This window comes from Vairimorpha necatrix, chromosome 1, assembly GCF_036630325.1.
Source record: "Vairimorpha necatrix chromosome 1, complete sequence".
NCBI classification, from domain to species: domain Eukaryota; kingdom Fungi; phylum Microsporidia; family Nosematidae; genus Vairimorpha; species Vairimorpha necatrix.
The window spans coordinates 44,107-56,725 of record NC_088816.1 but is presented as its reverse complement, the minus strand read 5'-3'; the positions used below and the strand labels follow the sequence as shown (position 1 = coordinate 56,725).

General features: G+C 23.5%; 2 protein-coding genes across 2 annotated transcripts; both read right to left on the bottom strand.

Annotated features, from left to right (window-relative positions):
- Positions 1 to 1,269: 1,269 nt before the first annotated feature.
- On the bottom strand, positions 1,270 to 1,869 carry VNE69_01003 (uncharacterized protein; the record flags this gene model as incomplete). The annotated part of the gene is made up of 1 exon (XM_065472134.1): positions 1,270 to 1,869. The coding sequence occupies one exon, from the start codon at positions 1,867 to 1,869 to the stop codon at positions 1,270 to 1,272; it is 600 nt and encodes a 199-aa protein (XP_065328206.1).
- Positions 1,870 to 5,802: 3,933 nt separating this feature from the next.
- On the bottom strand, positions 5,803 to 7,540 carry VNE69_01002 (uncharacterized protein; the record flags this gene model as incomplete). The annotated part of the gene is made up of 3 exons (XM_065472133.1): positions 5,803 to 7,181; positions 7,229 to 7,479; positions 7,521 to 7,540. The coding sequence occupies 3 exons, from the start codon at positions 7,538 to 7,540 to the stop codon at positions 5,803 to 5,805; spliced, it is 1,650 nt and encodes a 549-aa protein (XP_065328205.1).
- Positions 7,541 to 12,619: the final 5,079 nt, after the last annotated feature.

Below are 12,619 nucleotides of genomic sequence, written 5' to 3'. Positions count from 1 at the left end.
GAGACTACTGGATGGTAAAATTGTTAAAAAGAGGCATTATGATTTGAAAGAGATAAGGAAGAGTTGTTTAGAAGATGGAGAGACTACCCGTCTGGAGGGGGGATGTAGGGTTTAGAACCCTCAATAAATAAATGGTTAACATTATCTAAAAAAAATAGCGAGTTATTTATATCGTCTATGATAAATTAAAAGTAATGATAACTAGTTACAATTTTTTTGTAATCAAATCATTTTTTTAAAATTTGGGAGAAACTTGATTATTTGTGATTTTTATCTTGTTTTAGATCAATTTTGCCATATGATTACTCTAAATTAATTTTTGATATGCTTTCTAAGTGTTTTAATTATAATCACTAAAAACGTTTTTTAAAATATTATAGCATTTACATACGTAAAATGTTTTAGCATAATCAATTATGTATATTTGTAAATGTTTACTTATATCTTTTGAAAACAAAAATTTTATCTTAATTTACTATACTAGAAACCATATACCTAAAGACAAAGTTGGTCAATAAATTTCAAATATTTAGTATAATATTACAAATAATTTCACTTTAAAATTATCAATAAAAAGAAATATAAATACGTTATATATTTAAACGAAATAAAAGAACCATGTAGTTTAAATAAAAGACTATGATTAATAATTTTCGATTATAGAAAATATTGATGTATAAATTAACATTATCAAGAAAAATTAAGTTATCCAGTTTTGTATTTACTGCAAATGTTCATTTTTGTAAATTTTATATATTTTACTGGGTCAACTCATTCGCGCTTCTTCTTTATAGTATTTGTCTGTCTGATCAGTGTTTTACAGCTCTAGACCTTTCTTTCAAGCAACTTCAAGCTTATACCTTAAAAAGTTATCAGATATATACAAAAATCACTTCTGATGTAGAAGACTTTGTATATACTCTAGTATGCCGTTGATTTTACGCATCTCAAGCTAGCTTGTTAGTTATTTGGTCACTACAATTATCCATGTTCATAATAAAGAATTATTCTCGTGTCCGCTTCTTGTTTAACACATTTAATTCTCAAAAGAATCATACAATTGCTCTCAGCTATGTCGAAAACAAAAATTATCTCTAAAATGATTCTTAAAAATTTAAAAAAGCAAATTTTCTTTATAATATATATTACCAATTAAAAATATTACATTTAATTTCTAAAGCTGTGTTAGAAACTTTAGATTTTTTTCGTAAGTTTTCTTTTTATGAACATCGGTATTTTTTTGTTGTCTATATCTTCAATTCTTTTTTTCTATGTCCTTTTGTCATTTGTAATGTTCAATTTATGTGTATCCGAGCGAATGGAGGAGTTTAAATTTTCTATATATAATTCATAAAACCCAGCACTTATAGTTAAACTTCTAGTTCTGTGTAGCATTAGTTTACCGAAAACATATTTCGGATCGTAATCGTACATTGCACTATGTTCCCATGTAATTTTATGTTTTTTCGGTTCATAAAATACAATTTCGAAAAAAAAATTTGTGTGCTGGCATTTATTCAAACTACACTTTCGATAATTTTCATTGTTCAAAAATATCTCACGGGTTTTCACATTGGTAATTATTCCAGCCAATCTTCCAATTTTTTCGTAATCTTTTTTATCCACCACTTCCAGTATAAGTCCTTCCTCATAAACTTTTTTTATGAAGATATCAGCACTACATGAATGTCTTGCTTCTTCGTACAACCGTTTTTCGTATTTAGACAAAAAAACTTTGCAATTATCATCAATTTCTGCTTTATTAGGAAGACTAATATAACAATTACAAGTATCATCTTCTTTATAATTAAATAGTAAATATGAGTCGCTATATACAAATAGAATAGACTTAGTTAACCCTAATAACATTGGGGCCATAAATTATCGATATTTATATAAATAATTAATAAAAATCATAAATTGACAGTTATCAACTTGATATTTTTTACTTAAAAAGGGTTTGCATTTTATTGTTTTTTCTGTTTAAACATTATTTTTTATCGAAAAAATATTTTTTCGAAAAAAACTTGTCCGTTTTAGCAACTAAAATAATTCGTGTCTTCATTTTTTTCCTGCAAATTATTATATATATAAAATTCACATCAGATTAAAAATAGAAAAACAGAAAATGAAAAAATCATCTATTAGTAGCTAATGTGTAGCATCCAATATATACATAATTTGTTTAGGTCGCAAAGGATGGGAGTGAAGTTATAAATAAAACTTTTGTTTGGTATGGATAAGATTAAAACATCCAATTCTTATTCATTGATCAATTGTACCAACTAAATTTCTTATAACGTTCTGAAATTATTTCACGTTTATAATATTCATCAAAAACTATTTGAAAGCAAAAGCCTAGTAATTAGATTTTTATCATCTGTAATTAATAAGTATTTATTTATCAAATTCATTGATTTTATAAAAGAATTTAATACAACAGAGCATTTTATTCGGTTGATCAGTTTTTTAGAATTATAACAAAATTTTTTTTGAACGGTATTATTTTAAAGCACAAATTTTAAATCGTTACATTCATGACTCTTGTAATTTATATCTTTACTATAAAAGATAAGCAAATACAGTAAAAATATAGAATGTTATTATCATTTGTTTTAATTCTATTGTCGGTCTGTTCGAGAGTCTTTTGGCGTGTTGAATTTAATAAAACAATTTTATCCGATTAAAAATTGTAATGTAAAAAAGTTTTATATCAAAACTTCTAACTTTAAATATCTTCATTTAATTTTAATAAAAAAATATAGACATAATGTGCATACAATTTTTAAATTACGATAATTTATCAATTATTGAAAAACAAATCGTTTAAGTTTTTTATATTTACAAACAGTTGCTTATTTTATATATTTTTCGCAGGCCTTTATTGTTTTCTGATTATTCAGTGCATATTTCGAAGATAAAATTAATATAATTGCATCCCTATATAGAATATCGTTGTTGTATATATCCTTCGATTAAAAATTTTATAATTCAGTTCGAGCATTTCGATCATAAAAAATTTTACTGAAGAACAAATTTAGCATATGTTATTTTGCTAATATTTTTGATTCTTTTTATATTCCCTAATATTTATGTGTCTTTGCGAAAATTTAACATTATATTACAAGGATATTGAAGAAATTTAGTTAATTTTACCAATAAATTAAGCTTTATCAGATAGTTAAAAATCAAAGTTTATCAAATTGAAATAAAGGCGTTGCACTAAATGAATCAATAAGAAAAACTCAATGATAGTTGTCTCATAAAAGGGACCAATCAGTGGGATGATTAAGAAATTATTGATTATCGTTTCTCAAATTAATGGGGTTTATTACAAATATATTAAACAGGTTTAAACATACATCAAACCCCCAGACCAGGAAATTTATTATTATGTAAATATAGCGAAATACTGTTATAGTTATTTTTGAAATTTTAATATTATTGTTCGACTAAAATGTTTTAAATCGTCATTTAAACGTATTTTATATGCTCTACAAATCTAGAAGCATATTTTATTTACATATACGTGATAATGTTTTAATAAACATCGCAATTAAATTATAGCAATTAATTACAAAACATATTTGTAATATAAAAAAAATTCTGATAGTTGTAAACACTAATTCTTCCACATCGACACATAAAACATTTATTTTAGAACATATTAGAACATTTTTGTGATATGATTGGCATTTTAACATGCAAAAGGAATATGCTAGAAAGGTATAACACCCGGGCAATACAAAATTCTGCGCATTTTTGTCTAATAACCAAATCTAATTAATATACGACTCTTAAATATGAAAATACTTCATTTTTTAACTCAATATTAGAATTAGTTTTATGATATCATGTCTCTACGACGTCTGATCTTTCTACGTAGAAGGAACGCTAACATACTACGACGAATTCAAAATTAAATGTTTAAGCAAGGGAATAACAGGGACACATCAGATAATTAAGAAATAAATTGGAGGGTTTAAAATATATTTCTGGTGCTGAATTTAAATTAAAATTTGACAATGCATTTAGTGTCTTCAAGTCGATTTAACTTCGGTTTTCATTATGACATTTACGCTTATTTTGCGAGCGATCTTCCCACAATAAAATAATTATATGGCACCATTAAAAATCCGCCCAATCTTTAAGAATTTAAATTTAGCAAATAATTTATAATAGCTTCAAAGATAAATAGATCTGAACTTATGGCAAATAACTTTTAGTTTAGATATAATAAAGGTTTTTATTTTATATTTACTTATAAAATAAAGTTAGAATAGTTGTATGATAAAATGATCATAATCATAAATTTCTATCATGAGATATTTGGAGCAATTTTACAATATTTATAACAATAAAAATTGTTTTTTTAAATAAATAGTTTATGTAAAAATGTATAGCAAGAAGAAAATATTAATATAAAAATAATTCTAGAACACCTCAATTACTATTTATGACATTATCAGACTAGATATTATAAAATGATGTTTATATTCTTACAATAAAAACATTAAAAAAATCTTGATAAAATCATGAGGCATATATTGTATTTAAAGGTAAATAGAAGGTTTTTTTTGATTTTGGTGGCAGAAATTAATTTATATATATTTTATTTGCACATTTTTCTTTGCGTTTTTTTTGAAGATTTGTGCTGATATTTAAATAGTTTTATACTTATAATTGATTATTTATTTAGAATTCAATCTACTAAATTTGATTGAGTTTGCAATTTTAAATCATTCCACACTTCATAAAGAGACTTAATGCCTTTGATGTAACACGAATTTTCTCTTGTATAGTACATTATGCTATTTGGACAATTCATAGAATGTATCAAAAAATAATTTGCACACATCTTTTTTGAACATAGCATTATATTCATTGTAAAGGTAAATATTATAATCATTATAATCAATACTTTACATATCTATTTATTTAAATTCATTCTTTGCATTAAGCGTAAACGCGGCTCTTTTCTATAGTTTACTGTATAAAAAAAGCATTAAATTACACCTTATAAAAAAAAATTTACTCAGTAATTTTTTAATAGATTGACATACATTGTTTATAACACCCAATACTGTATGTTTCAATTTAATATTATCTATTTTTTGGATTAAATAAAAAATATGATAATCAATATACAAAAAAACGAAATTTGTTGAAAGTCAAAATAAAAAATGTTTGGATTATTTTATGTATTAAATCATACCGAAAAATTAAGCTATGTTATATGAGTTAAATTTAAGCTCATGATAGTTTAAACGTGTTTTACGGATAATTTAGTATTTTTATAATATATACAGTATTAATATAAACTTAATCTAAAAAAAATAAAGAACTATGAATTTATTTTTTAACCTATATACTTGAAAGAAGGACTGCGATACACACGGACATTAGATATTGATAGCATAGAGCCACTGTACAAACGTATATTAATCCAATTTCTAAAAAAAAAAAGCAAAATTTATTGCATAAAACAATAGATTAACGACTAAACAAATACTTTCACAAAAGAATATTTTTAAAGTTTTCCAAAATATCATAGTCGAAACACTTAAGGTATAGATCATCATAATTATTACTCCTCTATGTTGTTCTTTAATATTCAAATAAGTCAAACTCATGTATAATCTTATTTAAACAGTTGCTGTCGATCCAAAATTTTTTGCACTTCTACACATCGTTAAAATATATTATCATAACATACTATGAATACAAATACATTATAAATGAGTAACCTATAATTGTTTTACATATAATAATCAAAATGGACATTATTATTAATATAAATTTTTATTCGCGCTTCAATTTAAAATAAATGGAACATGAAAAAATCAATAGGATTAAGATAAAAAACAAGTAATTGAACTTAGATGGCCCATTTCTGTTGTTGGAATTGTCATTATTTGATTCCGAATCAGAAAAAAAATATTTTTCACGTGATAAAATATTATCCTCGAGATCTTTACTCCTGTTTAGAACATCCATGGTATTATTTTTTACTAAGTTTGTATTAGTTTCTCCATTTTCAATCATTAAACTATTGTTGGAATTTTCGAATGGATTTATTTTATGTTCTACAATAGTTTTAGAATCGAATTCGAAAGTATTGTAATATACTATGTGTTTTTTAGTATTTTCTTGATTATAATCTTTCAAATTTGTGCATGTATTTTGTTTTTTAATAACTGTGAGAATATATACTACTATTAAATTCAGGTCAATTTTAGCAAATTTACTACAATTATGTCCATAATAAATATAATCTTTGAAAACGGCATGAATAGGGTGTTCGTATCGTTTATTGAAATTTCCATTATGAATTATTGACGCTATATAGACATTTTTAATTTTCTTAAACATATCATGATATTCTCTAATATTTGGTTTTATTAATATCTCATTTATAGCAGTTTTGTAACTAATAATAGATCTCTTATCTTGTTTATTTTTTAGTACTTCATTTCCGGCATACTTTCTTCTATTGTAATCATTTATATTAACATTCTTTTTATTTTCCTTATATATTTTTTTATTTTTATATATACATATGGAATTAAGAGGGTTATGTATGTATAAAAAATTTCTAATTTTATTACTCATATTATGATCGTCTAAAATATCACGTTTTTTTAATTTCTTCTTTTTGTATCTAAGAAAGATTTTATTGTTATATAGATAACTAAAATATGAAGTTATTAATTTATATTTTGTTATTCCCTTTAATTCGATATCATTTTTAGCTTCCAAAATGGTTTCGTAGTAATTATTTTTAGCTAATAAGTTTTCAACACAAACAAGTTTTAAATGTTGCAAATTGATAGGATTATATTCATTTATTGTTTTTTTCTCTAAATTATAAGCATTTTGTACATTTGATTCTTTAATACGATATATGTCTAACATAACTAGCGTTGAAAAGGTAATATGTTCCTTTTGTGTATTATCACCAACGATATTCGCATATAAAGTATTTGATCTTTTGGGCAAACCTAAAAATTTATAATATAAATCGTTATTCTTTGAATCGATAAATAATCGCATTTTTCTTTCCATACTTAATGTATTGAAAATATTTTTTTTTTCTAAAGTAAATACTTTTGTATGTCCCCAACAAATAGTATTTATGTTTTTCTCATAGAAAACTATTTCAAAACAAATTTGATTATATTCTAAAATATTGAAACTGTATTTATAATATTGTACGCAATTAAAAAACTTAATTTTCTATTTTCATCTTCAAGATTTTCGGCCAGATTTCTTATTGAAGCATATTCTCTTTCATCTATTTGATGTAAAAACAGTCCAGTTTCAAAAAGATGATTAATTTCGTACTTAAGTTTCAATTGATCTTTAATTTCTTTATAAAACAAGTTTTTATCTCTAGAAATGAATATTTTAAATTCGTTCAATTCGTCAGCTTTATTTGTTTTGCCAATATATAAATCACATTGATTATCTCCATATAACCTACAAATAATATCAACTCACAGTGATTAAAAATAAAATACCAATATAATTTTAATGACATAAGGGTTTAAAAAATTCAAATTATAGCATTATTAATTTAAGTCACAATTTGACAGTTAATATAAATAAAATTAATTTAACAAATTGATTAACGTATTAACATATGATAATGAATGATAATAAAAATAACAGTATTGCTTTGTCCAGTTTATATTTTTAGGAATAATCAAAATTTCTTTTAATTATTGGTTCTTATGCATTATTAACAAAAAAATTCATATTCTTTTATAATCAGAATTTCGTAAATATAAATTTCGAAGTCCATTTTTTAAATAAAAAAGTAGTAAATTTATAGCCGTTGTCAATTGAACATATTCAAAGATAGAATTTACCACTTATTAATATCTCAAAGGATCTTTTTAATAGCTAGATTTAAATTTCATAACCCAAACATTATTTTTCCTATTATTTTACCCTATTAAAAATTTAAGAAAATTTTTAGATAAGGATAAACATACAATTTCGAAATATTATTTTTTATGCCATTAAAATTGGAGATCATAATAAAAACAAAAACCTTTTATATATTGAAAAGCCAACAATCGTACAAAATTTCAATGGCCAATAACTTGTGATACCTACCACTATGCTAAAAGGCTCTTGTTTGTATTAACATACAATTTTTTTTACAACTATTTAGTAGTCCATTAAAAAACAAGGCCATATTAAGTAATATTAAAATATTGCAAGAGCCTGTACTTAAATTACAAATTTGATCTAAGAAATTACACGTGACAAGCAACATGTTTATTTTAAATACTGTCAAAAATATTCAAATTATATCATACGGCTTCTAAAGCATCATTTAATTTCCGAAATTTCGGTATTTCATACATATTTTTTAGTCTCGAAATACAAAATCAAAAAATCAGAATAGCCAAATGAAAGATTTGAAAGTCTCAATTAAATATGAGAACACACATGAAGACTCATAGAAATTTAAACAAACAAATAGAACTATCTAGGCGCAAAGGCAAAAGTTTTTAATTATAGAAAAACATAAAATTTTTTATTAAGCTTTGAAAGAGTGCAATTTTGTTTGTCAATAAAAAAAATAATTTCAACCCGAGAAGATGTTTTTTGAGATACTCTTCACTATTGAATTTTATTATTTAAATTCCTTGTTTTATACTCCACTGAGATTTATTTTAGGAATTATTACTATCAATATAAGATTGTATATCAGCTTTCATTTCATTATGAATCTCTCGTTTCTTTGTATATAGCTAGGTATTAAGTGATTATGTTGCTACTGAGAAAACTTTAAATTATGAAGATCAAAAAACAAATTATATTGGGAATACAGACGAAACTATACATATTTACAAACCACATAAAAAAATAATAGAACAGCAAACGAAAAATATGCAAATGTAGTTAATTGTTCTAAAAAGGCGCCTTAAAATATCTATTATTCCATGAGCACATTTTTTTAAACCCGTAAAAATCGGACATTTAATGGTCAAATAAGAAACCTGTCTTTTATGATTTTTTACAACAATATATCCGAGAAGTCGTTTTAGTCAACCTTCTTCAAAGACGAATAGCACATACTAATCCGTCCCTACTTATACAGACCATTTGTTAAGAAAGTACTCACGTAATTTGCTTATCAGGTGAGCAAAATAGAGCTATATAATAAATGTTTTTTCCATACTACACATATTTTCCTTTACATTTGCTTAGGTTATTTGATTTTGAGCTTATCTTTGTATTTTGTTCTAATTAATCATCTTGTCTTGGCTTTTTTTAGGAAAAGAATAAAGAAAACTTATATACTGACAGAGAATGTCCTATATACTGTACAAATATTATATATTGTTTTCCCCTCTCTTTTATTAGTACAAATTTCACTTATTACTAATAATATAGTCTCCATAAGAAACTTAAGACGTTTTTTAATTTTTTTTGTTAGTATGAAATTGTTATACCACTATTTTTATCTAAAAAATGTATAAATTTATCTATGCTAAGTTTGATATTTAAAATCATAATCACAGTATTTATTATATAGCTAATTTAACTTTCATTAAATCCGATTTTTTTTTCATTTCTGACAGTGCTACAATCATCTATCAGTATTAGTTCCCTTTAAAAATTCTTGTTAAGTCTTTACGAAATATTTCCGTTTAAATTATCATGTTCTTTAACAATTTGGTCAATTTTTATAATTGACAATTTATAAATAATTTTAAACTTTGATATTTAAGCATCAAAGATACTATTTATTAGTCAAAGCTTAAATTAAGAATAATAACGAAAGTCAAATATTACAATATACTACATAATTCCTATTAAAATATATGTAAACAGATATTCATAATTTTTAAATCTACGACCATATATTTGTAATATATATTATCATTTGAAATTATTCAGTCATTTGAATTTTTTTCATATAAATAAAAGACTTTGTGTCTTATTTTGTACCTAGCTTAAAACGTGCAAAATTTATTTCAATGGGTTTTTATAAAAATATTAATAGAGATAGATTACTTATTTTTCTTCAAATAGTGTCAACAGTAATTTATTAAAGACAGGGACTCGTTTTTTACAAAACGTAAAAAATTTTATGTACCTCATAAATATTTACTTTGTAGACTTTGTATATTTTCTAAATATATATAAGTTTTTTTCATTAATATTTTAATTTTGATTTTAAAATTCATACTTTTATTGTATATTTTTCTAATTTGTACAAAACCACTGAGTAATTTTATTACCATGAAAAGCAGCTTTATAAACAATATAACAGACAAAATTCTATAAACAAAAAACATATTTGTATTCAAATTACATTACCCCCTTGCGCTCCTTAGTATGCCAGCCTTTAGAACACGCCACCAGTTTACTGTTAGATGGGCATTGTTTTCTGTAATCGACAGATTTACTTATAAATGTTCAATCTTGGCTCAGAAAAATGTTTTATATATAACATATGATAAATTTAGATAAGGTATGACTTTTTTAAGAAATTCCAAGTATGTGGACTTTTTTTCCTCGCAAGAAAGTATGAAAAATTTACGAGCATTAGATTATAAATGAAATTTTAGACATACTTTATTGCTAATCAATCAAATATTTTTTAATAAGTAAAAAATTTGATCAAGCATTTAAGAATTTTTTAAGAAAATATTAAGACTCAAACATCAAGTAATAAATCTTTTGATATATTGTATTTGCTAATGAGTATGCTTCCACGGCTTGACACATTGCAAATTTCTATGTCATCTTGTAAATTGCGTAAAGTTTTTTATTAATACTGTCTTGCTTGATATTCAAGAAGTAATAATATATCAAAACAATAACTTGAACTTAGAATATTTATTCATTTAGACTCTATTTTGTATCGCGAAGGTATCTAGAAATACTTAAGTACCTAACGATAAAATTCTCTAAGCAATCTAATACATAATGTAGCAAAACATAAAAGAAATTTTCTTTTTCAGTAAAATTTATATTATTTCATCAATCGAACAATTATTTATAATTTGTTGTATAACCATCATTTCGTGTAAGTTTAACTTAATCTGCTAAAATTATATTATCTGAATTACAAAAAAAAAATGATTTTAAGCTATCATATGTTTTTTACTTATTAATTCACTGGAAATAACTTCATTCGCGTTTTGTTACTTTATCACATTGTATTTTTATTTTTATTAGTTATTTATTCTAAACATTCATCAATATATGAATTTAAATTTGATTCACCGACTAAAAATTTTGCACGTTTTCAATATTCGACTTCTTCTAATTCAATTGTAAGTTTTAGTTCCTAGAGATTTTCAGTGTGTGCTTTTAATATAAAAAATTTTTGTAAATCGCAAAGTCTAACTATGCATATTAAATGTACGTAAAGCATTTTTAGTGTTTCTATCATAGAATACAATGAAAGAAAATTCACATTCTCTTTGTTCACTAGCATTATTTTTAGTATTTTAAAAAAAAAACTTTAATAATTCGTTTTTCGACATTCGTCGCATGCGCACTTTGTGAAATCAATACTATGATATCTTTACCTGGTGAAAAAAATCACGTCTTCTGAAAATGTTTTAGATTATTTTATATTAATCGATACTCCGATAGATGCACCTTGATCGATTCCTTCTTCATTTTTAAAATTACTTAAATTATTTTTGTTTGGCATTGAACCCAAACTTCGCAGTTTCATAATTTGATCTTAAGATGATTTTAAAATATTTTTTGATTTTGTCACAAAACTTTTATTTTTATTTTCTTAATAAAATCTCTTAGTCTCAATTAGCGTTCGACAATCAGTCTCCGAGGTGTGGAACTGTCAAATATAAATTATTAATAATTTATAAGAGAAAATAACAGTGTCGTTATTACAAAAGCTAATGTAAAAATGCCAATTTTTATTGCGCTAATAAGAGAATTTTATGAAAAAAGAAAGAATTTATGTTCAAAAATAAAAATAAAATTTAGAAAAAAATCTTAAGTTTAAATTAGTTTATTCATCATGATTATTTGCAAAATACTATATCCGTCGAAAGTATTGTAAAATTTTTAAAACAAATTTTTCAAATAAAACTTGTCAAATAAAGTTTAAACTTCCTTTTCACAATATTTTTAGATATGTAAAATATTTTTTTAATATTTATAATAAATATTTTACAGCAGATACTTTAAATAAGTATCTACAATATAGTAATGACAAGATGATCTCATTAACTAGATCTTTATCCCGTAACAAAACTAAAAACAAACATGTGTAATTAGGCTTTTAAAATATACTTAAATAAAATTCAATAATTTTGAAAAAATCTGAAACTTGGGTTAATTTTGATGATTTTCAATTAATGTTTGACAGTTACAGTATGAAATTAAATATTGTTACTATCTTGATCAAAACGACAATATAAAGAATCAAACGATTAAATTATCGTATGTATTAAATCATGATCTAAATTTATTAATATAGTTTTCATATGTTTTTACAAATTTTAAAATTATCTAATTTATATGTAAATTTATAATTATTAAAATTTCACTAATATAGCAAATCTGATAAATATTATATTTATAGTTTCAGCTAATATATGTTTTAGTACTCTAA